The sequence below is a fragment of the Rattus rattus genome, chromosome 5 (genome assembly GCF_011064425.1).
Source record: "Rattus rattus isolate New Zealand chromosome 5, Rrattus_CSIRO_v1, whole genome shotgun sequence".
Taxonomy (NCBI): Eukaryota; Metazoa; Chordata; class Mammalia; order Rodentia; family Muridae; genus Rattus; species Rattus rattus.
The window spans coordinates 154,941,681-154,967,636 of NC_046158.1; the positions used below are offsets into that span (position 1 = coordinate 154,941,681).

General features: G+C 44.5%; 1 protein-coding gene across 3 annotated transcripts; it reads right to left on the reverse strand.

The window, feature by feature from the left end:
- Positions 1-39: 39 nt before the first annotated feature.
- Positions 40-24,632, reverse strand: Ift52 (intraflagellar transport 52). Of its 3 annotated transcripts, XM_032904905.1 has the most exons (13): positions 24,455-24,561; positions 21,098-21,222; positions 20,249-20,336; positions 19,916-20,045; positions 19,378-19,453; positions 17,317-17,388; positions 15,599-15,725; positions 14,140-14,229; positions 11,670-11,738; positions 8,825-8,979; positions 5,448-5,535; positions 3,356-3,464; positions 40-938 (listed from the first exon to the last, which is right to left on the reverse strand). In XM_032904905.1, the coding sequence occupies exons 1-13, from the start codon at positions 24,497-24,499 to the stop codon at positions 781-783; spliced, it is 1,332 nt and encodes a 443-aa protein (XP_032760796.1). In that variant the 5' UTR covers positions 24,500-24,561; the 3' UTR covers positions 40-780. The 3 variants fall into 3 exon arrangements, with proteins under 3 accessions (XP_032760796.1, XP_032760795.1, XP_032760794.1); XM_032904904.1 differs by lacking the exons at positions 11,670-11,738; positions 24,455-24,561 and adding an exon at positions 24,568-24,632; XM_032904903.1 differs by lacking the exon at positions 11,670-11,738.
- Positions 24,633-25,956: the final 1,324 nt, after the last annotated feature.

The following is a 25,956-nucleotide window of genomic DNA, read 5'->3' on the forward strand; positions in this document are numbered from 1 at the left end:
TTGAGCAGGAATGAAAAAAAAAGATATCAATCACAACTGTTTTATAAATTACAAAAGTTCAATCACAGATTTAATTTAAGCAAATGAATCATCTCTTCCATCTGGTACTACAGAGGATGGGCAAACCGTCCACAGCGTTAGAGAAAACCAAGTACAGATACTTTCGTGAGAAGAATTCAGAAGCACAGAGCTCGGCGGGCAGAAGCTGCTCTATAGTCCTCGGAAGTTCTGGAATGTCACTTCAGCCACATCAACATCACGTTCCAGGATGAGACAGGAAACAGAAGTTCATTTTATTTCAGGTCCGAGCCTGAAATAGGAACTCTTTGGTATTTGGAACATTCAGAATCACCGTTAGCTGGACAAGTGGGGATTAGCTGGCCTGAAGGCTGATTCTAAGCCCAGGATGAAGTTCTCACAACTCCAGGACGGATTCTGCTCACGACCACAGCAACCACGTGTCACACAAGTGATGTTGAAGGCTCTGACACAGACAGCACAGCAGACTCTGAGCCAGCTCTGCTCACTCTGCTGAATGCTGGCACACTAGATCCCTCCGGCCTGGCTCTACTGTTTCTATACCAGGGCACTTACCGTCTTCTGGTATCTAAGTGTTTGCTTACATATTTTGGTACTGTTTGTTGGGACCCTCCAGCTAGAACAGGAGTTCTATTCTCGAAGGGGTCATCATCGGTTGCTCATCTGGGAGACACTTAGTAAGCACTGAAGAACTAATGAAGGTTGCCAACAGTGGGTGACATCACCTGAAGGGCTGCCACCTCAGTGGGCCTCCTGGTTCAGTTTCTTGAACTCCACTACTTGGAAGAAGATGTGCTCAAGGATATGTTTGGCATCCTGTTGATCTTTTGGAAGTTTGCTTGTTACTCCAAGAATGTCACCACACTTCCTGACATAGAATTCCAGGTCTTCATCAGTACCTAAACACAGAACAGTCTGGTTATCCCTTAACTTCCACTCTTGCCCGAATTCAGACATTGTGTTTGAAGTGTTCCCTTCTGTTCATTACTCAGTTCTTCCTACAGTGATGTCATCATGGATGTGCTGCTTTCATAGATAAGGGCAAGGGTGACATATTTTGTCATTCTTCAGTGAGACAGTCTCATGTCATAGCCCAGGCTGGCCTCAAGCCTGTACCAGTCTTCCTCCTTAGACAAGTTCCCTGAGTGCCGGGATCAGGAGGGAGCGGTAAGCCCAGCCTGGTCTGTTCTAGCCTCCCCAGCCCTAGTCAAGCCTGGTGCACCACAAAGCACAACAACGACCGAAGGGACTCAGGGCACCAGGTCCTAAATCCAAAGGCCACAGTGAAAAGGTCAGATACAAAGTTTACAGTAACATTTATGCCGACCACGGGGGTACATACCCAGAATCCCAGCATTTGGTTTGGTTTTGTTTTTTTCTTTTTTTTCTTTTTTTTTCCGGAGCTGGGGACCGAACCCAGGACCTTGCGCTTCCTAGGCAAGCGCTCTACCACTGAGCTAAATCCCCAACCCCGAATCCCAGCATTTGGGAAGCTGGGGAAAGAGGATTACAGATCTGAGCCTAGCCTAGGTGACACAGGATGACGCTGGCACATAAAAGAACCAGACCAGAGCCATGGCTGAGTGGTAGAGAGAGCACTGCACTGCAGTACTGGGGTCCAATCTCCAGCCCCCAGGGAGGAGGACTGCATTTAGAGAAAAGTGAGGTTGTGGGTTCAATCCTTAATAAACAGAAACAAACCCCCACCATTTACTGTACATTATCAGAGAACAGCAGGGCATGACACAGGGTGGCTCATACCTGTCCTCACAACATTGGAGAGGCTAAAACAGGTGTGTCATGAAGTTGAGGCCAGCTGAAGTGGCCCAGCTGAGTTTCAAGAGCCAGTTTATAATATATTGTGAAACCCTGTTTCAAAAAGCCAAAAAGAAGGGGTTGGGGATTTAGCTCAGCGGTAGAGCGCTTGTCTAGCAAGCGCAAGGCCCTGGGTTCAGTCCCCAGCTCCGAAAAAAAGAAAAGAAAAAAAAAAAGTTTCAAAATCGCTAATATATAAAAAGCCAAAAAGAAGCAGGGCCTGATGAGAGATGGATACAGAGAAGTCGGAGTTTAAAGTCAGTCTCGGTTAGCTATATGAACCCATCTCAACCCTCATCTCGGCCCCAGAAAATTAGAAAAATACAAAGAAAAATTTACCTGTCATAACAACAGTCTTCTATAAAGCCATTCCTAGTATTCCTAGATCTAAGTTGTGTAGTCATTACTGTTCTTCTTGAGATAGGATAGCACACTGGAGCCAAGGCTGGCCTTAAACTCAGTGATCCTCCTGTCTCAGCCTCCTGAGTGCTGGGAATATGTGAGCTGTTCTTACACCAAGCTCCATACTACAGATTAAATGTGAGACAAGTGACTCCCATTCCTTTGCTAGTTGCCATGAAGACTATTCCCAACTTCGTTGCTCTTTTTTCTTTGAGGGATGGGGTCTCTCACATAGTTCTGACTGTCCTGGAACTCACAGATCTGTCTGCCTCTGCCTCCTGAGTGCTGGGGTTAAAGACATCATTATAATGTACAGCTGGCTGTATTTTTAAAATAAATAATTTCATCTGTGCATGCTCATGTTTTTTCTTAAATTGTATTTTTAGAAGTGGGACCACTGCTTGCAGTGAATGGTTAATTTTATCTCTCTTGCCATTTGAGTGCAGGCTTTTTTGCTGTTAGAAGTAGAGCCTATCAGGAGGACCAACAGGCAGAAAGACACTCCAATTTGAAGTCTACAGAAGTCTTTTGGCCCTGACTCCTTTTTCTGTTCTTGTTTTTTAAAACGATACTTAATTGTTTTATTATTATTACCTGAATGTGTGTGCTGGGACAGTGGTTTGTTCACGGCACACATGTGGAGGTCAGAGGACAAATTTAGAGTTGGTTCTCTCCCTTCACCTGTAAGGGTTCCAGGACTGAAACTCAGGTAATCCAGCTTTCTCTACAAGCTCCTTTACCTGTGGAGCCATCTTGCCAGCCTGTGAATCTTTCTAATCTAAATGTTCCTGTGACCAGTGACCCAGGTCTACCAGGTAGACACCAGGGTTAGTATTCAATGTGGGTCATTTAGTCCATCAGAACTAAGAGGCTAAGGGGGTCAAAAGTGACCCTTCAGTTTTCGGCACCATGCTGGAATGCTCTGGATGAACTGACCTCAGAGGACCACATTCCCATGCAATGAAGACATGCTCAGCTTCATCCATCTACCAGATTCAGTTCTGCTGGAACCACCTTTAAGCTTTCTCTTTGAGCAAGTCACAGAGGTTTGTGGTAAATAAAATTCATAAGAGAAACAATGTAACCGGCCAGTACTCACACTTGTTGGTGATCTGAGCAAGGCGTGCCTTCTCAGAAGAGAACGTTTCATCTAGGTCAAACAGCTCCAGGGGAGGGGGTGGCAACTCCCGGAAACTTGGAGGGAAGACCTAGGGGAGATGCAGTCTTTCAGCCAAGAGTCTCTCAGAGCCTAGCAGTGATGCGAGCACAAGTAATGAGAAACTGACTGAGCCCGTTCCCTGTGAGGAACCGTCCCAGCTTCATCATTTCATCCATTAGGCCCAAGTATGGCTGAGTCTTCAGTAAGCAACCGAGCAGAACCAGCTTTAACCACACCACAAACTGACCAAGCCACTATAACAGCGCATGAATTCAGCCAAGCCTGGCACTCAGGGCTGTGTGGTGATGTCACAACTTGTTCCTATACACTCATGCCTTTCCTTGTTTTGAGACAGGATCTTGATATATATATATATATATATATATATCTCCATCCATTCATCCATCCATCCCAAGGTGGCCCCAAACTTCCGAGCCTCTTGCCACAGCCTCCTGAGTCCTGAATTACAGGCGTACCTCACTACAGTCAGTTAGCTCTTGTGTGTTCTTTAGGAACAGAAGTCACTGGGGAAGCACATGTATATTAGCATAGAAAGGGCTAAACTTAACATTCCTAGGTATGGACCATTGGTGAACTGGTAACTACCAGCTCTCATGACAAGTAACCTGACCTGTAGGATCTGCCATTTTTTAGGATATAAGCATCAGCATCACCAATTTCAAGCTAGAAACTGACCAATTAGCTCTTTAAAATCCCAGAATGTGTGCGTACCTTTAAGCCCAGAACTAGGGAGGCAGAGACAGGTGGATCTGAGTTCAAAGCTGACCTGGTCTACAAAGCAAGTTCAGAAAAACGAACAACCCTCCCCCCAAAAAAGATGAACAAACAAACAAACAAAAAGATCCCAGAATGTATGGGGCTAGGGAAAGATAGTGAACGTTCAGTTAATGCTGTACAGATGGCTGTTGTTCTATAGCTGTTGCTTCTCAACTAAAACATTACCCCAAGAAAGGAAAACAAAGACTCATAGGAGTCAGGAAACTTACAAGGTGTAGGAAGTTCATGAAGTTACAAGACTCACCAATCTATCTGGAGGTTAAACTAACAATAGAATGTGGGGGAAGGTGGGTGTTACTCTCAGGTGGAACTTCCTTGGGCAGACACTCCAAGATGCAGCTCGCTGAGAAGTCACCCTTTCCCTGACCTCCTGTGAATAACTCCTCACCATGCTCATGTAAGTAACTGATTAAAAATCTCTCTGGTTTACTAAAGTAGACTTGGGTGGAATCATGTTTCTGGTCTGTCATCAGTGTCCTCTAGGGTGAACATGGCTGTTCGTGTCTCCTCAGCAAGTCTGCAGCTGCCCCCAGGCTGTTAAAATCAAACTAAGGGTCTGAGTGCCCAATGCCTGGGAAGGCATCTCAAAGACTTTCAACCTCATTGCCCAATGTGGTGGTTTGAATGAGAATGCAACCACAGGCTCATGCATTGGTGTCCTGGGTCCTTAGTTGCTGGAACTACATTGAGAAGGATTAGGAGGTACGCCGCTGTTGGAGGAGGTCTGTCGCTGAGGGTTAGCTTTGAGGTTTCAAAAGCCCACACCAGGCCTGGTCTTGTGCTCTCTGCCTCCTACTTGTGGATCAGATGTAAGCTCTCAGCTGCTGCTCCAATGCCATGCCTGCTTGCAGACTGCCACTCCTTACCATGATGGTCATGAACTCGCCTTCTGAAACTGTAAGCAAGCTCCCAACACAATGCTTTCTTTCATAAGTTGCCTTAGTCAGTGTTTCTTCACAGCAATAGAAAAGTGACTAGGGCACGCAGGCAGTCTCATATATGCCTTCCAACCCCATACCCTCAAGGTGGAAAGGTTCAATAGCCAGGAAAGCCCATACTCTGAGGCTCGGGCACTTTCCCACACGGAAGCCCCTACAGCAGGCTAACAGATGTGGTGTCTGAGTGTGCTTAGAGGGCGTGCATTGGAACTCCATGAGGGCGCCATGCACAGTACAAAGGTCCACAGGGAGGGCAAGCAGTGGAGCTCTGCAGCAGGCACCCATGACACACTCACCGCAGGCTGAAGGGCTGGCAGCGGCATCTCAAACTGAGGTTGGACGAGCTGCAGTGGTTCATGCTTCACATTTAGCTCCTCGTGAGCCCTGGGTTAGTGAAAAGACAAAAACATGGGAATACAGGTAAGACCTGGTAAAGCACAGCTACCCGCTCACACTGTGGGTGCATCAACACTATGCAAAAAACGCACAAAGTGTGTCTGTCGTTCTAAAGGGCTTAGAAAACAGCTCAGTAACAGGGCCAACACATGTGAAGCCTCACTGCTTCCAGAAAGCCAAACAAAACACCTGTTCTGGACTGATGAGATGGCTCAACAGGTAAAAAATCCACACGGTAGAAAGAGAGAATGACTCCTGTAAGTTGTACACACACACACACACACACACACACACACACACACACACACACACACACACCCGCCATGTGGGAAGACGCTATTGATAAAGGAAGTCCCAGCCCGCTGTGGACTGTACCAACCTCTGAGCACACTGTCCAGGGTTTTTTTGTTTTTTAAGATTTATTTATTTATTATGTATAGTAGCTGTCTTCAGACACACCAGAAGAGGGCATCCGACTCCATTACAGATGGTTGTGAGCCACCATGTGGTTGCTGGAAATTGAACTCAGGACCTCTGGAAGAGGAGTCAGTGCTCTTAACCGCTGAGTCATCTCTCCAGCCCTGATGTCCAGATTTTTTTTTTTTTTAAAAAGCAAGTTTGCTGAGCATGAGCCAGAGGGAGCAAGCCAGAAAAAAAAAAAAAAAAAAAAAAAAAAAAAAAAAAAAAAGAAAAGAAAAACATTCCTCTGTGGTTTCTGCTTCAAACTCCTTTCTTGAGCTCCTGCCCTGACTTCCCTCAGTGATGAATTGTGACTTGGAAGTGTAAGATTAAATAATCCCTTTCCTCTCCAAGCTGCGTTGGGTCATGTGTTTATCACAGAAACAGAAACCAAACTATAACATACAAAACTAGATAAAATGTAATACCAAGGAAAAGTAATGTAAGAGTGCTACTCTCCAGAGTCATCTTTAAAGACCTTCTCTTTACTCCCACAGTCCTGTCTGAGCTGAGAGAGCTCCCTTTGCCGTTTAATCCCATCGGGCTTTGGTCGTTACCCAGGTGCACGGTGAGCCCTGTAGCTCACGGCATTTTCTGACTTGGTTTCCCTACTGGAGACCGTGGTCCAGTATGAACTGCTTCTGGTGAGTGAGCACACTGAGGATATGAACTCCCATGTGTTCACTTTCCTCACAAGTACTCACTGCATGTCTGCTGTGGACCAGACACAGCACTGTGGCAACAAGAAACCAAGGAGGCTCCTCTGAGACTTAGACTCTAGAGAAGAGACACAGGGCACACAGAACACCAGGTAATGCACCAGGTATCGGTGAGTAGTATGAAAAACACCAACCAAGGATAGAGAGACAGAAAGGGGGCTGAAGTAGGGCTGGTCAGAGGAGTCTGAGTAAGAGAGGGGGGGAAGTTACCTTGAAAAGTATCCTAAACTGAGTCAGGCATGTGTAGCCCATGACTGTAATCCCAGTACCCAAAAGGCTATGGCAGAAAGGTCATTCAAGGCCAGCTTGGGCTACATTTTAAGTTTTAGGCCAACCTGCAGCACAAAGTAAAATTAATTTTAAGAAAAAGAGTTTAAGGAGGCAGCAGACTAGGCAGACAGGGCTAGAGTCCTTCATCGTCACAGCGCACTGGAGAACAGTGAGGGGGCATTAGAGACTCAAGGGCCAAGCTCAAGGGGCTGCTATGGCTTCTGCTCTGTCTTCACTGTCTTTTTGTACTGTAAGGTGATTCTGCAAGCTAACTCCTAGTCCAGTCTACTCTGTCTCCTTTTCCTATTCACTTGGGTTTTTTGAGACAGACTCTCACTTGTCTTGAACATGTAATCCTCCTATCCCAGTCTCATAAATGTGAACAGGCCTGGCAGCTCTGTGCCTCGCCCCACACGAACATGTGATTCATATCTGTGGCCTTTCAAAATTAAGTGAGAGAAGCACAAGCCAGTGAGGGACAACTTCAGGCAGGAGTGAGGTCTGTGTCTGTAGAGAGGTGATCAGCTGAGTTACTGCTACCAATCACTGCCTCCGTATTCTCAGGACCAGAGGGAGAACCTGTCCTAGGAATGAGGATTACGGGTTCAAGACAAATCAGACACTGCCTCAAACAACTGAAGGAACAGAATAAGGAGAAAAGTCAAAGTGGACTAGGAGTTGCGTGAGCTCGTAGTTACGTATAGTAAAAAGGACACATTCCCAAGAAGGGAAGACACCTGCCTCCTACATGCCACACGTTTGACCCTGTACCCAACTCTCTTTATTTAGGCCTCAAGACACTTTTTAGACTGTGGCATAATTCCTGAAGGTAATAGGTGTGGGGACTTGAAGTAGCTTCCAAGGCTGATTTTTAAGGACAGGCAAGATGACTCTCCTTATGTAGCTTGGGCTGAGTTTGAACTCAGTCTTCCTCCTCCAGGCTCTCCACAGCCCATGCTGATTGAGATTCCAAGGCTGGACCAGCACATCCTGCTCAACAGTGCTTCTTTAACCTGTGTCTGCTAAGCTGTGCTCTGCGTGCTGTCTGGGATGAGAATGGTTTTAGGAACTGAATCCACTGGGATAGGGCACTCTGGGCAAGCACCATTGTCTAAGCAAAGGCCTGGAAATTTTCCCTTGTGGTCTAAGTCCTGGCAAGGGAACAGTTGAGATGCAGGGCCAGGGTCCAATCTTTGAGAAACTAGGAAAGACCTCTAGCACAAGTGCACGCTCTAATCTGTTTTCCAAAACCAGACAAAACATTTTTTTTCAGTATCAGGAATAGAACTGAGAGCCTTACGTGTTAGGTGGGCGCTTTTGCACCAAGCTGTACACACAATCCACACCAGTCTGTCACTAATCACTAACTGAGTAGATGAAGAATATTGATGGGTGGAGCTAGGAAGTGTAGCTGAGCTTTAAAGGATCTCCAGGAGAAAGAGGCCACCAGCACGTGCCTAATAGGCTGTGATGAACAAGCCCCAAGAGCCTCAGCGGTTTCTGACGTGTTTAAGTGCTTCTAAGGAACCACACACATCTGTTACTAAGTTCCTGGAACCAGGACTCTGTTAACCCAGAAAAGCTGTTGGCAAAGTGTTAACGGCTTGGCTACTCTAATGCCCTACAGTTCCTGGAACACAGAGGATTGAAACCAAGAGCAGTCCTCCTATGTCATCCATACACCCAACACCAATTTCCTTACTGGCTTCCACAGATCTGAGAATGTCATCCTGCTACACTTGTGTGACCTAACTACTATCGCCACCCTCATGTTTTCAAGCCAAACAGAGTGGAGTGCAGTGGACAGCCCAGGCAGCCTCAGTACTAACTTGATGACCTTGGGGAGGCAGGTGGTGTCCAGCTGGTAAATGGACAGGTCAAAGAGGGTGGTAAAGTCACGGGGGTTCTCATCGCCTTCCTGGAGACACACTCGGAGCTGCTCTGAAAGGGTGGCTGTGTCTGGCACCATCGTGTAGTCGGAAATCTAAAAGCCAAGAGAGAGTTCCTTTCAGCACAAGTAAATGGGAGTTTAATCTGTCGAGCATCTACCATCTTGAGTCTTAATCTACAGAAACTCTATTTGCTTGCCGAGAGACCCCCCCACTAGTCATCACTGACAACTGAACCTTCCATCAGCCACCACTTTATGCAGAAAAAGAACAAAGCTCGCTGGGCCAGCAGAGTCCAAGTCTCCAACGACTCGCACCGTGAACGCAGCTGGAGGCAGGCTGACTGACTGTACCCCTTTACTGTCATGGTCATTCTTCAATTCTTGGCAGTCAACTCTTGCTCTCAAAGGTACTCACATCTTCACCTTTATCCATCAACATCCTTTGTAATCACTTCAACTTTGTCGAAAACAATTCTCCTTACGGTTATTTTAATGAACAGCTTTTTTATTTTTTATTATGGTGAGAAATTGGAAGTGATAAGAGAAAGCTCATAAACCCCCACTACAACATATACACACCGCCCGCATCTGGGCTGGGCCTGCTTCCTCCCCTTGCACATCACATCTAAGTCCTTCTCCCCAGCCAAGGATATCCCCAGCACTGCTCAGAATCAGAGCTGACATGTACTCCGAGCCGGTAATGGTAAAAGACCAGGAGAATCAAAATCTCCACTCTGGATTTCCATCTCAACAGGACACTGTTAAATGCAGTGCTCAGTGCTGAGAACTTTTCAGAGGACTGGAATTTGGTTCCAGCACCCATGTCAGGTGGCTCCCAAACAGTTGTTACTCCAGCTCCATGATGCCTTCTTCTAGCTCTGCTCCCACCTCCTGCATGCTGGAACCGCAGGTATATGCCATCACGTCTAGCTCCAACAGTAATTTAAAGGTGTGAAGTAGTGTACTTACAGTGTGCGCAATATCACCTGCATAAAAGATGAGGGAAGAGAGTGCACACATAGATGAGCCTACCTAAGTATCAACTGTCTCTGAAGAACCTATGGGACATTATAGTTGATCATGTGAGGGAAATGTTAAAAGGGCATGCTTGAAAGACAGAAGAAAGGCTGTTCACCGTGTATGATCTTCTTAACTCAGAACTATGTGAATGCATCACCTATTACTGTATGCCTGCAACCTCATCACTCTGAAATAGTTTAAAACTGCGCTCAGGCTCAGGGAAGCTCCAGGAAGAGGGAGCAGAAGACTGTAAGAAGCTATGACTTTGTTGGTTCCTCAACAAAGTAGTAACCTAAGTAAGACCTGAACAGTGACAAGACCAATAGACAGGTAATTTGGAAGGGGTCCCATCTAACAAAGAACTGCAGAGAGCAGGAGAATTAGCTGGTCCCAAGGTTGAGCTCCCTAACTGTTTATCCAACCAAAAAAACATGTGAAACTTAAACAAACAAAAAAGCCCTGATATGGAGCCAGATGTGACAGAACAGCCTGTGATCTCAGCACTCGGGAGGCTGAGACAAGAAGACTGCTGTGAGCTCAAGACAAACACTGAGCGTGCAGGGACACTCCATCTCAAATAGAGAACAACAAAAGCTCTGGTCGTCTGAAGGACCCCGATGGACGGCTCAGACATTGACAGGTTAGCATACAGGAAACTCCACCACGAAACAAACAAACCAAACAGCTAGACCTGTTTCACAAAATCTTTAGCTTTAGCACAGGAGATTAGACTGAGCATTATAGGAATAATAAGATAGATTCACTTTTTTTTTTTCTGTAGCCCTAGGATCAATTTAATCCCAGTACTTGAGAGGCAGAGGCAGGTGGCTCTCTGTGAGTTCAAGGATAGTCTCCATTTTGAGTTCCAGGTTAGCCAAGACTATGCCATGAAACCCAGACTAAACAAAACAAACAAACAAACAAAAAAAGGAAAACAAGCAAACAACCTCTCCCAATCCTCAAACTTTTTTTAAATAAAAAAATAAGCAGATAAATGCCCTTCCCAGCAACATGTGACCTCTTTAGAGACTGAGTCTCTGACAGGATGGTGGGCAGAGTAAGAGTACTGACAAGGAGGCTAACGCCTCCATGACACATCCCACCACACAGCTCAGAGACGGCAAACAGGCCTTCCATGAAATCCTAGCTCAGAAAGTTTTCAAGGCTTAGACATCCAAACAGAAACATCAGAGTGCTCCCCGATGACTAGTTGTCCTAACTTGCTCTCTTTTTACATTTATTTTGCACTTTGTTTATTTATTGTATGAGTGGGGACCCCTGTGCCAAGGCATGCACGTGGCAGTAAGAGGACAATGTGTAGGGGCTGGCACTCTCCTTCCATCATGTGGATTCCTGGGACTGAACTAAGGCTGTCAGGCTTGGCAACATCCCTTTAGCTGAGCAATCTTCCAGAGAGCAAACGTTAAATCCTGGTGTTTATATGGAAGCATTCAATCAATCCTATTACTAATTAACTAGTCCCCAAGTAGCATCTCTTTCTTTCTTTCTTTTATTTATGTGAGTACATTTAAGAGGGCATCAGATCCCATTACGGATGGTTGTGAGCCACCATGTGGTTGCTGGGAATTGAACTCAGTACCTCTGGAAGTACAGTCAGTGCTCTTAATCGCTAAGCCATCTCCCTAGCCCCTCTTCCAACTGTCTTAGGAGTAAGTTAAGAGACATCTTTCTGTTCCTTTGGAAATGTTTCTAAGAGGCTGACCCCATTTTCCACTTCAGTCTTCTATGGTTCAGTCTCCTACCTCTGGGTCCTCAGCATCAATCTGATTTAGGTGGATGTCTCCTGTTGTAAGCCACTGGAACACAACATCCTGCATTTGAAACGATAAATATAGTTAGACCCCCTAGCTACTTGGGAATGCTGAAGGTCAGGCTAGACAAAATAATTATGGTGGGGGGGAAAAGACAATGAAAATTCAAAATAGGATGATCAGCCTTCTATTGGTAAAATCTTGTGAAACTAGTGAGAATGTTGGTTTAAAAACCCAGTCATGTTATGTGAGAATTTAGTTTTAATCGTAGGTCTGGGATAAGAGGCTGCTTCACAGCAGGTGGTTATGATTTGCCTCCTGCACTGGCAGGGATGTGATTTGTGCCAGCTGCAGATAGTTTAATTGTGGGGACTCTGTTGAGGGTATAAATGGGAGAGCCCCAAGAGGTCCTGGCGGCTGCTGCTCCTTCTGCTGGTTCCTCTTGCTGTAGTTTGTCGAGTGGTCATGAGTAAAGAGAGAAGAAGAAATCGGAGATATCCTAACGAGAAAATTGGATTTGCCCCAAGGAACCTGACACCCCTAAATCAACAGGAAGTAGTCTAAAGTATTCTACACACCCTTTCCCCTCTAACCTTTCTCTTCTAACTAGTGTTGGGGGTTGGAAGGGAATTGGGTGGAGAAAGTTAGAAGTGTGGTAGGTAATAAGAACCCAATAAAACAGACAGAAGAGTATGCCAGCTAATGGATGTTCTTCAGTCTAATGCTCCCTTTATTATCAGACACTTACCACTTACCTCAGAGCATTCTAACATGTAACAAGTCCAAACTTACTAAACGTTCCCAATCCTAAAACCACCTCTGTTTACTGTGATAGTCTAAACTTTTAAAAACACACCTTTTCATCTCTGGCAACTGCAATATGACAAAATCATCTATATACACATACTATATATATATACATACTATATACATATACATACTATATATATATATATACACACACACATACTATATATACATACATACTATACACACACACACACATACTATATATACATACATACTATATATACACACACACACACACACACACACACACCCAGCCTTCAAAAGCAAACATTTAGGTTTCAGAACACAGTGAGAGTCACTGGAGCTCCAGGCAGACCTGTTAATCCACCTCCCACTACTGTAAGACTAGAAGGGCTCATTCCACTAGCAGAGTCCAGGCACACACCCTCCTGTGGCAGGTGAGTTGCTACAGTTCCAGTGTTCAGGTCTAGCAGCTCTAGGAAAATGCTTGCTTCCCCATTATCATCCTCACAAGCCATGAGCTCTTCCAGCCACGCTGATAGCAAAGCCACACTCTGACCTGGTTCCTCATCAGTGATCAGCCCTATACATAACTCTTGCTACCCAGGCTGCCACCCTCACCACCTCACTAGTCACCACCTTCATTTAGTTGGCATCCTCGCCTGCCTGCCTGCCAGCCTCTGGTTGGCCTCTCCCTGTCTACCTTCCACACAACAGAGGGTGGTCTGAGTACCACCAGACAGCGTGAAACCCCAGCGGAGCTCCGGAGGTTAGTCAAAGGCTATGTACTGTAATGCTAAATTCTCACATTTACAAGCTTTTATTGAGTGACTTCTCCTGTTTACAAGCTTTTGTTGTGCAAACTTGTTCCTTGATTTATAACTCTGGGTTAAATTAAATTGCCTGCAGCCAATTGGGGGGGGATGTTGAGGGGACTAAAGGTTTGGAGTGACCTGGTTGGAGGAAGAGAAAAGAGGAGGAACAAGAGAGAAGGAGGAAGCCACCATGAGGAGAGAGGAACCATGAGCACAAGGCCAGGAGAAACAGCAGTATCTGGGGTACACCGCTGGGGAGGTAGCCAGGCCTGCAGTTAGAATAGTAGATTAGGGGATGACCCCCAGTAATTGTCAAAGCCAAATAAAATAACCATTTATTTATAAGCTCATTTATTTATAAGCTCAAGGGGGATATGCTGAAATTGTATGTACCACATCTCTGAGCTTAAGCTACTCAATGTACAAGTGAGACCCCTCTTCCTCACCACTTTCCCAGAGTCAGCTACCTCTCTAATTCAGCAATGCTTTTTCTACATTAACTCATCTGTATGTCACTGTCAGTGAGCAAGGCTATGGCTGACTCAACTTTGTATTGTCAGTGCCTACCATCTAATATGTTTAGCATATTATGAGTAATATATATACTTATCAGGACTTTCTTTTATTTAAAGATTTATTTATTATACAGAAGTGTACTGTAGCTGTCTTCAGACACACCAGAAGAGGGCATCAGATCTCATTACAGATGGTTGTGAGCCACCATGTGGTTGCTGGGAATTGAACTCAGGACCTCTGGAAGAGCAGCCAGTGCTCTTAACCACTGAGCCATCTCTCCAGCCCTCATCAGGATTTTCTAATGATATGGAAGTCATACTTACATAGTGTGATTACTTTGATAAAAGAAAAAAGCTTACCATAATTTTGCTATTTTCTTCTTTATCTAAATATTGGTCACTGAACATATGACACGAGCCCAGCACCGCCAGCTTTCCAAAACCTTGGTTCTGTTGGTGACAAAGCCATGTCAGATACTTAGATCCCAAACACAGTGGTTGTATCATTTATCACATCAGCAACCATCTGATACACCAATAAATGCCAATGCACACATAGTTAACTTTTAAAAAAATCAAAACAATTTCCCTTTACTGTTATTTCTATTGAAAGACTTACCCATTTTTCATTTATGTACATGAGTGCCTCAGCTACAGGAAAACACATGCAGCAAGTGCATGTATGAGTCTGCAGGCTGAGGAGGGCATCAGATGCCCTGGAACTGGAGGTAGGTTTGAGCTCCCAAGTGGGCTGTGAGCCTCTAAGTGGGTTCTGAGACCTGAATGGGTCTCTGCAAAGGCAACAAGTGCTCCTAACTACTGAACCATCCCTCCACCCCTACAATATGACAAAGTATCTTTGCCTTTCTGATGAATATGAAAAAGTGGTGATCACCAGTGTTGGTTAGGTCTCAGTGAGCGAGTCTTTCACCACACTGCTACTAAAATTGTCAACGTCTGCAGCTGAAGCTGGAGAGCGCTTGGTGGGAAAGGTGCTTGTGTGAGCACCACAGAAAGCCAGCTGGGGTAGCTGTCCATAAGCACAGCACTCCCGTATGCTCATCGGGGTAGAGGTGGAGAAAAGAAAATCCCTGGGCCTCTGTGAGCCGACTAGCCTGGCAGACACAGCAGGAACAAAACGAGACCATCTCCAACCCAGGCCAGGTGAAGGCCAGCTTCCAAGCTTGTCCTCTGACCTCCATGTGTGCCATGGAACACATGTGCCATATTCCCACACACACATGCAGATACATGGGGCATGCACGCGCAGGCATCCCCCACACCCCATACATACATACATACATACATACATACATACATATATACATACATACATACACACACACATACACATAAAGGCAAAACAAAATTTAAAGAAGAAAAAACCGAAGCCCTGCAACCGACCATCTGAAGCATACGGGATTCTGTGTGATAATCGTAATTATGAGTAATAGAAATAGACCCAATTGTTCAGTGGGGAAACAGACTCCAGCGGCTGCCTCATTAAAAGCAAATGCTTCACAGGAAAACTACAACTATTTTGTTGTTGTTTTTTGTTTTGTTTTTTTCTTTTTTTCGGAGCTGGGGACTGAACCCAGTGCCTTGCGTTTGCTAGGTAAGCGCTCTACCACTGAGCTAAATCCCCAACCCCTGTTTTTTCTTTTCAGGGCATCATTATGTGCCCTTGGCTGGCCTGGAACTCCACTCGCAGAGCTCCGTCTGCCTCTACCCCCGTACTGGGGTTAGAGTCGTGTGCCTTCCACAAAGTGGTTCTATACTTCAACAACATAGCCATACCCCGTATCTAAGAAAGCAATACCTTTGAGTGATAGAAAGCCAGAATGGGCCTGTTCAGTGGGAAGCAGACAGAGCCTGTGGACAGAACAGCCACCGCTGGTTTCATGACGCTCAATGTGGCACCATAAGGGTAGACAAAGGTGAGAGCCCTGTAAGAAAGCAGACACCGAGTGATTGCACAGTGGGTTTTCAGAGCAGGAGATGGCTCCGCAGGTACACTTGCCTCCAATCCGCAGAGCCCACACACAGCAGAAGGGCAGAAGTAAGAACGGCAAGCTCTTCTCTACGTTCCACACGCATGCTAGTATACATGTGTCTACCCACCGCACAGACAATAAGTAAAACCCCCGTGCTCACGGCCTGACACAAAGAGACTGAGGCCAGCTCACACACGACATAGCAGGTTCCAGGCCAGCCGGTGACACAAAGCTTTGTCTAAAATTAAAAAAAAAAAAAAAAAAAAAAGACTCTGGCGCCTACTAGGTGGGTCTGGATCTAAGTCTGACAATACATTAGACATGTGAGGTCGGACAATTACCTCTACCTCCATCACTGCTTAGATAAGTCAGAATGCAGCCAATCCAATCCCGTCATTTAAAAAATAAAGTACTTAGATCATTATATTCAGGGAAGACCTAGAAAACTCCATCCTCATAAGATACAATGACCCTCTCGGGGAGGGGCACAGATTTTCAGTGCAGAATCACTACTTTGCTTCCTTTGGAGCTATATCATGGGTCGGGGTTTCTGTTTTATTTACATCCCAACCTTAGTTTTCCTTCCCTCCCCTCCTCTCAGCCTTCCTCCCATCCACCATTCCTCAGTTTCTCTTCAGAAAAGGGTAGGCCTCTCAAGGAGATCAACCAAGCATGGCGTATAGGTCGTAGTAAGACTAGGTACCTCCCCTGTATTAAAGCTAGACGAGGCAACCCAGAGACATTACCTCAGAGTAAAGGGTTAGAAAAAGATTTTCCAAGCAAATAGACCCAAGATGCAAGCTGGTGTAGCAATTCTAGTATCTGTCAAAATAAACTTCCAACGAAAATTAATCAAAAGAGATGGGGAAGGACACTTCATACCAATCAAAGGAAAAATCCACCAAGATGATGTTTCAATTCTTAACATCTATTCTCCAAATGCAAGGGCACCCGTATTTGTAAAAGAAACATTACTAAAGCTTAAGTCATACATTGAACCCCACACATGAATAGTGGGAGATTTCAATACCTGAGTCTCAAATGAACAGGTCATCCAGACAGAAAGTAAACAGAAATGAGGGAACTCACAGTGACTGAAACAGACCTAACAGCTATCTACAAAACATTCATCCCACAAACTGACCACATACTCAGTCACAGAGTAAGTCTCAACAGGGACAAGACAACTGAAATAACTCTATGTTCCTCAGATCGTCATGATTAATTACAGTGTTTCCCTTTGGTTTTAGCTGTGCATATGCATGTGTACAGTACCCACAGTCCAGAGCAGGACTTCAGATGCCTTGAGCTGCAGGAGACTGCGAGCTTCCTGACATGGAAGCTGAGAACCGACCTTAGGTCCTGTAAGAACTGTATGCTCTTTTAACCATCTCTCCGGCTCCCAATTTGGTTTTTGTTGGTAATGGGTTTGGCGTTCTTTTGGTGAGAATTACTTTTATAAGCAGAAAACTCTTCATTTTGAAAAAGGCAACTCTTGGGAGATCAAGTGCCTTCCTCCTCAGGGAGCTGCAGAAACACTCACTGGGCATTGTTTCCACTGTTCTCTTCATCAATGACTCCAGGCACAGCCTTCCCTGCAGCTCGGCTAATCTCTCTAAAAGAAAAACATTAAAATCTAATAAGCAAAAGGTTGGGGGACATCACACTGCCTTTATCAACAGTAAATGTGTACAACACAAGGACTCTGTACTTTGGCGGTTTTTAAAAATTGATAAAAGCATACCCGCAAACCTACATTCTTCTCAGATATTTGCAAAAATTTAAAGAAATTAGGCTTGAACCAGGCATGGTGGTGCAGGCCTTTACTCCCAGTACTTGGTAAGCAAAGGCAGATGGATCTCTGAGTTTCAGTCAAACCTGACCTACAGAGTGAGTTCTCAGCTACCTAAGGCTAAAGGTATACAATGGCTCTCAAACAAAAAAGCAGGGCAGTGGTGGTGCACACCTCTAATCTCAGCACTCAGGAAGAAGAAGTAGGTAGATCCTTATGAGTTGGAGGCCAGCCTGGTCTACAGAGCAATGGAGTCTGAGGTACAGCCAAGGCTCCAGAAATAAACCAACAGAATGACAGTAACAACAGGAACCCAGGCTTGGGTGGGATATAGCCCAGTTGAAAGAGTGCTAGCCTAGCATGGTCCAGGCCCTGGGTTCAGTCCCTAGGAACACATACACAGGCTGTGGTGGTACACTCAACACTTGAGAGTGAGGGAGAGAGGCAGAAAGATTGGGAGTTCAAAGCTAGTTTGGGCTATGTGAACCTGACTAAAAAACATGAGAAAAAAACTAGATAAATGTTCAGTTCCCTTGCTGTGCTTTAGGAAGAGGGTCTTACAAAAGGGAGGACACAAAGTTGGGAGGTGTGAGAAGATGGGTGGGTCTGGGAAGAATTAGGGGAGGAGTTGGGAGGAATATGATCAAAGGATAGTATATGAAATTCTCAAAGAATGAACGTAGGAAAGGGAGGGGAGAAGGAAGTCTTTCCATGTAGCACTGGATGGTATGGTTGGTTCTCACTATTTAGCCCAGTCTGGCCTCAAAATGAGACCAGTCCTCTACAGTAGACTAAGTGTGGGGATCCCAGGTGTGTATAACCATGCCCTCAGTTCCTCCATCTTGAGTCCTGAGGAAAGGTCTGCGACCTGAGATCCACATTCTACACTGTATAAGCAAGGTCAGCAGAGTACCCACATGCAGCAAGTTCAAGTGTGGGATGAGTAAATTACCACACAGGAAGTAGCCATCAGATACAGCCATCTCAGACACTCACTTCCTAATTCCCAAAGCCCCTCGTCTGTTAGGATTTAGAGCAATAAAAGCTGACTCGGTCTCGGTCTCCATGAGGGGAAATCAGGGTCAGTCCGCAGTGGGCACGGGGCCTAGGATGGCTCAAACAGCAAACCTTGGACTACTCTTGAGGGAATGGTGAGACCAAATCATATTACGCTATCTCTAGACAGTGTGGCAAGTAGCCGTGAGTCGGGGAACTGTTAATGCCTGCTGCAATCTGGCTAAAGCAGCGCACACTTATAATCCAAGTACTGGAGAGAGTAAGGCAGGAAGTTTGAGGCCAGACTGGGCTACAAATGGAGACCTAGTTAAAAAAAACTTTTTAAAAGGGGGCAGGGGGAAGATAATGACTTTTAACAGACAAACCAACCAAGATCTTCAGCTACCCAAAGAGGAATGCAAATCTGAGAACAATGGGGTCCTTGTGCTGTGACTCCTTCAGTCTGTCCATACTCCACCCTACCCTGCTTCCAGGCTTTCCATGGTTTAATCCCACTTGGATGGACTTTCCTCTTTCTTGGAGTGGAAGGTACCCTGACCAAAGGTAAATGAGCAGCTTTCCAAAGCTGGAAAAATATCATTTGAGGAATAAGAAATAAATAAGCGGGCTGGGGATTTAGCTCAGTGGTAGAGCGGTTACCTAGGAAGTGCAAGGCCCTGGGTTCGGTCCCTAGCTCCAAAAAAAAAAAAAAAAAAAAAAAAAAAAAAAAGAACCAAGAAATAAATAAGCAAGAGGGCTGAGAAGCGAGGTGTGGCAGTGAGGGTGTGTGAAGGGCGGAGGCTTCAACACTCTTACCTGTTCAACACTCCGTCTGAAACCAGAGCTTCCTTAGGATGGAAATACTTGTAATACACATTTCTAACCACAGCATCTTATGGAGCAAAACAGGAAAATACATTTTAGATTAGAAAGAAGCCTGACATAGAGACTCATTCAAATTTTGTAATGAAAAAAAACAAAAACAAAAACAAAATCAAAACTAGAACTCTGTCCAAAGACCTTCCATTTTCTCAAAGGTCCAGTCTACTGTAAGCTCAGAATGTCCAACCATGTCACCCTGGCAAGAGGTTTTTCCCACTATACCAGCAGATCAAGAGAGCAATGATAAAATACTAAACAGGCAATCAATTCCTTTGTTTAATAATTATCGAACCAAAGATGGCTCAGTGAATAGGGGTGCTTGCCACCAGGCCTGAAAGCCTGAGGCTGAACCTTGAAATCCACAGGGTGGAAGGAGAGAGCCAACTCCACCCCGTTGTCCCCAACCTCCATACATCCACGAGGCACACTCGTCGACAAACCAACAAATAAAATGTGGTAAGATAACACTCACCATTATTAACCATGATTCCATATTCTTCTAGAAGGAAGTTAATATTGGTATCAAATCTGGATTCTCCCCCTTCTCCCAGCATCACAAGGATGTCCCCACCACTGTCAAGGTACTTCTTCAGGACTTCAAACTACAAAAGGAAAAGACAAGGAATACAGTCAAAGGATTTTTGTTAAAATACCTACACCATGAATAACGTATTAACTTCAAATCATACTTCAAATCTGCTAGCCACTTAAATGGTCATAGGACAGTATAAGACTTTCTCAATATCATGGTTTCAGACCCTTGCTGGCCCTGGCCTCCCTTGGTGTCTACATGAACATTCCTTACCTCTGCAGCAGTAAACTTTTCCCTTGGTCCAGCTGTGATCCATAGTTTCACCCCAATTAACTTCTCAGAAGTGATTTCATCTTTTAAGCTGGAAAGTGATTTTAAAAATAAGTTAGAGCCATAATTTAAGCCAACTTATGAGTTACTGTAGCCTTTTGACTATTTAGAACCATAAAGGTTGAGACAGAAGCTTAGAATAGCCTATGTTCAGAAACTCCCAATAAGCAAAGAGTTCAAGTTAACCCCCACCTAAAGTACAAAGAAATCTTCCAAATTCAATCAACTCTTCCATTACTTTATCTATATTTTAAGACAGAGACTTACAGCCAAGACTGGCCCCAAACTTAAGATATAGCCAAGTCTAACCGTGAAGTCCTACTGCAACCTCCCAAGTGCCGAGACCCCAGGCACAGGCCACAAAGCCTGGCTCTAACTTAACCTCATACAACTACATGTTTTCACTCACTAAAGACAAAACCAAAGCTGTAACTTAGTGGTAGAGTACTTGTATAGGGTATGAGGGTCAGCCTTGTGACCACAAGGGGGGAAAGACATTTAAAGAAAGCACATTGAAAAACAAAGACATTTCCATTTATTTCTCACTTTTCCTTCCCTAAGCTTAAGTGTTAAACAAACTTAAAATATGTCTGTCTCTTAGCCAAAGTTAAGTATAAAATACAGAGAGAATGTCTGATACCTTAAAATATTATATATGCATAATTATAATGAACCTTTGTTTTTTATTGGAAGGCAACTTAGTAATATGCTGACTAATCTTCAAACTATTGACGAGGTCCACCATCAGGCCACCATTAACACTCAGAAAGCAGTGCCCAAGATCATGATCACCTCTGAATCTTCCAATTACTCCGAAGTCTTTTCTGCAAAGATTTGTAGCCAGTGTTGGTGGTAAACACCTCCTTTTTGTATGCATTGAAAAGAATGGTACTCCTCAGCTCCTTCTCCATGGTTACCTTCGAGATAAAAGACAAACCAAAGAAGCAGGCATTTAAAAGTGCCCTCTAAAGCTGGGGAAGGACACACAGCTGCACATACCTTTAAACCCTAAAGATTCTCAAAGGCTAAGAGTGAAAACCAATGGCCAAACCCAACGCAGCCTGAACCTCGCCTTAACTCTCAGGCTGTACCACCGGCTCTCGTGCCTGCCGCCTGTCATGACTTTGCCTACCATCACCCTCCTGTCCTATACCAAGACTGCTCACTACTGACAAGTGTAGGGCAAACCTCTCTAGATTATTTTAGGCATAACTTACAGTTTATTTTTTAAAATAAGATCTTACCATAAATGCTATTCTAAAACACTTTGTATATATGACAACCATTTATGTATGCATCAATTTTTCCAAATAACTACATAGCATTCTGTTTTAAGGACATAATACAACTATTTAAACCAATCATAAACTTAATGAATTTTTTCAATTTTCTTTGCTAGTAAAATACTAAACTAAACTTGTTTTTTAATTTTATCTAGATTCATTTTAAAGTTTTGTCTGTATGTCTATCTCTCTATCTCTCTATCTGAGACAAGGTCTCACTATGTAGCTCTGGCTGTTCTGACACTCAGTATGTGGACCAAGCTGGCCTCAAACTCACAGAGACCCACCTGCCTCTGTCTCCAAATGTTGGGATTACAGGTCTGCATCCACATGCCCAGCTACAGTCATTTAAATTTTACTTATATATGTGTATGTGCATGTACATGTGCCAGAAGGCAGATTCCCTAGAAGAAGCAGACTTACAGACGGTTATATGCTACCTGATGTGAGTGCTGGGAACCAAACCAGGGTCCTCTGCCAGAGCCACCTGTCCATTTCCCTAAAAGCATATGAATGTGGTGCTCTGTGTATTTTGCAGCATTAGACTACTATCTGTTGAATGGTTAAAGAAATGTACAAACAACCCCTCGAAACACTGATAACTCATATTTCTATTAACCATTTGTTTCCACATCACCACTACTGTCCAGTCTTTGTCATCTTTAATCAACAAAACAGCAAAGGCTCCTTATCCATTGCTTTGCTTTTCAAGGGGGTCTAGTTTTACCAGAGGCTAAATATGGTCTGAAATTTTAAATGGAAAGTTCTAGAAATAAGAACCATTCTACAATCTCAATCTCTCTCTCTCTCTCTCTCTCTCTCTCTCTCTCTCTCTCTCTCTCTCTCTCTGTGTGTGTGTGTGTCCTTGGCTGTCCTGGAACCAGCTATGTAGACTAGGCTGGCCTCAAACTCAGCCACTGCCTCCTGAGTAGTAGAATTAAAGGTATGTCCCTTCAAGCTTTTATGATCAAATCTTAACACTATCCTACACTACCTTGCCCTGGACATGAGTCATATCTTTGTGTAGCCTATGCTATACATATTACCTAGCTATTAGTCACTCAGTTACCAATTCTGTCAACCAGGTTGATGGATGGTCTTGGTATCATAGGGCTCTATTCAATGCCACACAGGCACTGAATTATCTCAACCACAAGGGTATGCCTAGAATAAGGTATTTTGAGAGGAACTTTATTCATCTAACTTTTGCTTTGTAATATCAGTTTGCTTATTTGTTTATTCACTTAAGAGTGCTCTATCTGCATGTATGCCTGCATGCCAGAAGACATCAGATCCCATTACAGATGGTCGTGAGCCACCATGTGGTTGCTGGGGACTGAACTCAGGACTTCTGCAAGAGCAGTCAGTGCTCTTAACCACTGAGCCATCTCTCCAGTCCCAGTATTATCAGTTCTTATAAACACACACACACACACAATTTGATACTCTTTGTAGTCCCAGGCACCTTAGAATAGCTGCTACAGATAAGGGGAAACTACCACACTGGCCATTGGCCATTTGTATTTCTTCTCATTTTCCTGTCTGCCCTCTAAGGCATTTTTTTCCATGGGGTTTTATAATTTTCTAATCAGTCATCAAACAAGGTTTTCAAAAGTTTATTTGCGGGGTTGGGGATTTAGCTCAGTGGTACAGCGCTTGCCTTAGGAAGCGCAAGGCCCTGGGTTCGGTCCCCAGCTCCAAAAAAGAACCAAAAAAAAAAAAAAAAAAAAAAAAAAAGGTTATTTGCCTTTAGTCTTGTTCTAGTAATTTTTTGACTTAATTTTGCAAGTCATTCATTTTATTAATCCAAAAGTACTAATCTTTCTCCTTCTGGCTTCTGGATGGCACGATGCATCTAGAAGAGCTTGCCCAGTGGTAGGATTTTTAAGTGTTTCTGATGATGTTTTTTTCTTGGGCTTTTGTGATATAATTCCTTTTTATTAAGACTTTCATTAGCACCTATTAATGAGACAATTTCATGAATGCACATAACGTGTTTGTATCATCCATCTCCCTTTGTACTCTTCTCCCCTCCCAGTAACTCCCTTCTTCCCAGACAGTCTTCTCTCAACTTTCATGTCTTTTTTTAAAAAAATAAGTTTGGTTAGGTTTGCTTATGGGAATGTGAGTAATGTGTGGAAATGCTTTACCATCGAAGAAAATGTCTTCGCTGCCACAGCAACTTTTAAGTGCCCACAGGGCCTCAGTCGGGGACAAGGCAGTACTGGGATATATAATATATACATACATACATATATATATATATATATATATATACACACACACACATATATATATATACATATTTACACACACATATATATACACATATATACATATATATACATATACTTTTGAGACGTATTTGGGGCGGGAGCAGATTTTTGGGAAAAGTGAGTAACCTCCCTTGAGTATTGAATGGCTCTTAATGGAAGAATACACTTTGCGGTAACAGTTTATTATAGTTTAGCACCACCACCACCTTCTGAGGGAGCAGTATATTTGGGGCCCCGTCTTATTAGAATTAGAAATGAGTTTCCCTAAGAATAGGATAAAGCTTAAAAATCAATAAAAACAAGAATATTAAAACAATATTTGGGTAACACTGTCCAACCATTCTCTTATTTTCTCTTCAATAACCTAGCAAAGTATATTAAATTTTGCCAGGGTGACGAAAAAACAAAAACAAAAAACAAGCGTGGTTGCAATGACAGCTGAGTCTGACTTGACGACTCCTCGCCCAGGGTTTTTTTCATACTCTGCAAGACTACGACAAATTCGCGCAGTCTGAGGAGCTAGAAATTCTACATCATTTCCAGGACCAGCTCCTAGCCCATTTACGCGCCCTCATATTACCTCTACCGACCTCGGGATTCCCACAAGGTTGGCCTAGGGGTCTCCAGAGCGGCATGGCGAGGCCATCATCATCTCCAGCCAGCCCAACGACCTGGCGGCCCGTACAACCCGACCTCTCCTTACCTGAGGCCAGAGGCCGCCAGGTATCCAAGGCCGCGCGCCGAGAAGGCGTGGCTCCGGCCCCGAGCGACTTCCGTCGCGGTGTGATGACGACAGAGCGACAGAAGGGCTGTGCCAGGTGGCAGGGAACTCGAGGGGGCTGTTGGGTAGGGGTCGGGGCTAGCGCCGGACTGGCTCGCTTCCCCGGTGAGGGATGTCTCCAAGCTTAAGGAGTCATTTTTCAATAAGAAGCTCATTTTGTTCATTTACTAACATGCTATTAAAGACTGATAAAGATGGTAGATCCCCAGGCCGCGAGCTCCGGCCTTCCCGTGGGCGGAGACTGCTGCAGCAAGCCACGCCCCGGCCTGGCCAGGACTGCGGCGCTGGACTTATGGTCAGGCTCGGAGCAGGTACCTGCAGAGTGGCTATCAGGAGACCTGAAGTGCTAGATCTTACCAAAACTTAGAAGTAGAAACTGGCGTGGGGAGTTGTGAGGCGCCGGAGATGTAGTGGAGCTGGGGAAGCGTTTCCGCCAGAGGTAGTTGCCTGTGCAAATGATTGTCATGGTAACGGGAAACACGCTTGCATCAGCAGACACTTCACCGAGAAGGCTGTGGATTTGTGTTCAAAGCGGCAGCAACCTCAAAGCTTGGAGCAAGTACATGTAGGAAGCCCAGCAGTTTTGATTTTCGTCCTTGTCTTAAAAAGAGCACTATGCGTTTAGGATATTAAAACACACAACCCGTCTGGCACTTTCAAAACTGTGGTTACGACGATTTTAGAAAATGGGAAAGAGTGTGAAGGAGAACTATCTCTTCTCTCCCACTGAAGATCAAACCCAGTGCCTTCCACATCATGAGCTGTACCATTAAATTAATCCCCAGTCTGGAGACTATTCTAGAGGAGTGCTGCAAAATTGAATGTAGTGTGCAGTTAATGCAAATGAACGTGATCTGGACTTGGGCAGTAAGTGTAGTAGAAGTGCTAGTTCACCAGAACGAGAGCACCTCCTAGAGCATTCCTTGCACTGTACCAGGTTGCAGAAGGAGCTCGAGAGTTTTAGAGTCAGCTACTCCAAAGTCCAGTTTCTGAAAATGACTTGTATCTGGCGAACTTGGACATGCTGCTTGATCTGAGTACGTCTACACGAAAATTGAAAATAAATCCTAAAGGTTTATTCTGAGGATTATATGGAATTGGGATGGAGCCTTTGAGATGGCTCAGTGGGTAAAAAAAGGCTGAGTCTGACACCCCAAGTTAAACTCCCCCGAGTCCCACATAATGGAAGTAGAGAAAATAGTCCTCTAACCCCTACATGTACTCTGTGGCATGTTTATGCACACACACACACACACACACACACACACACACACACACACACACACGCGCACACACGCACACAAATACAAA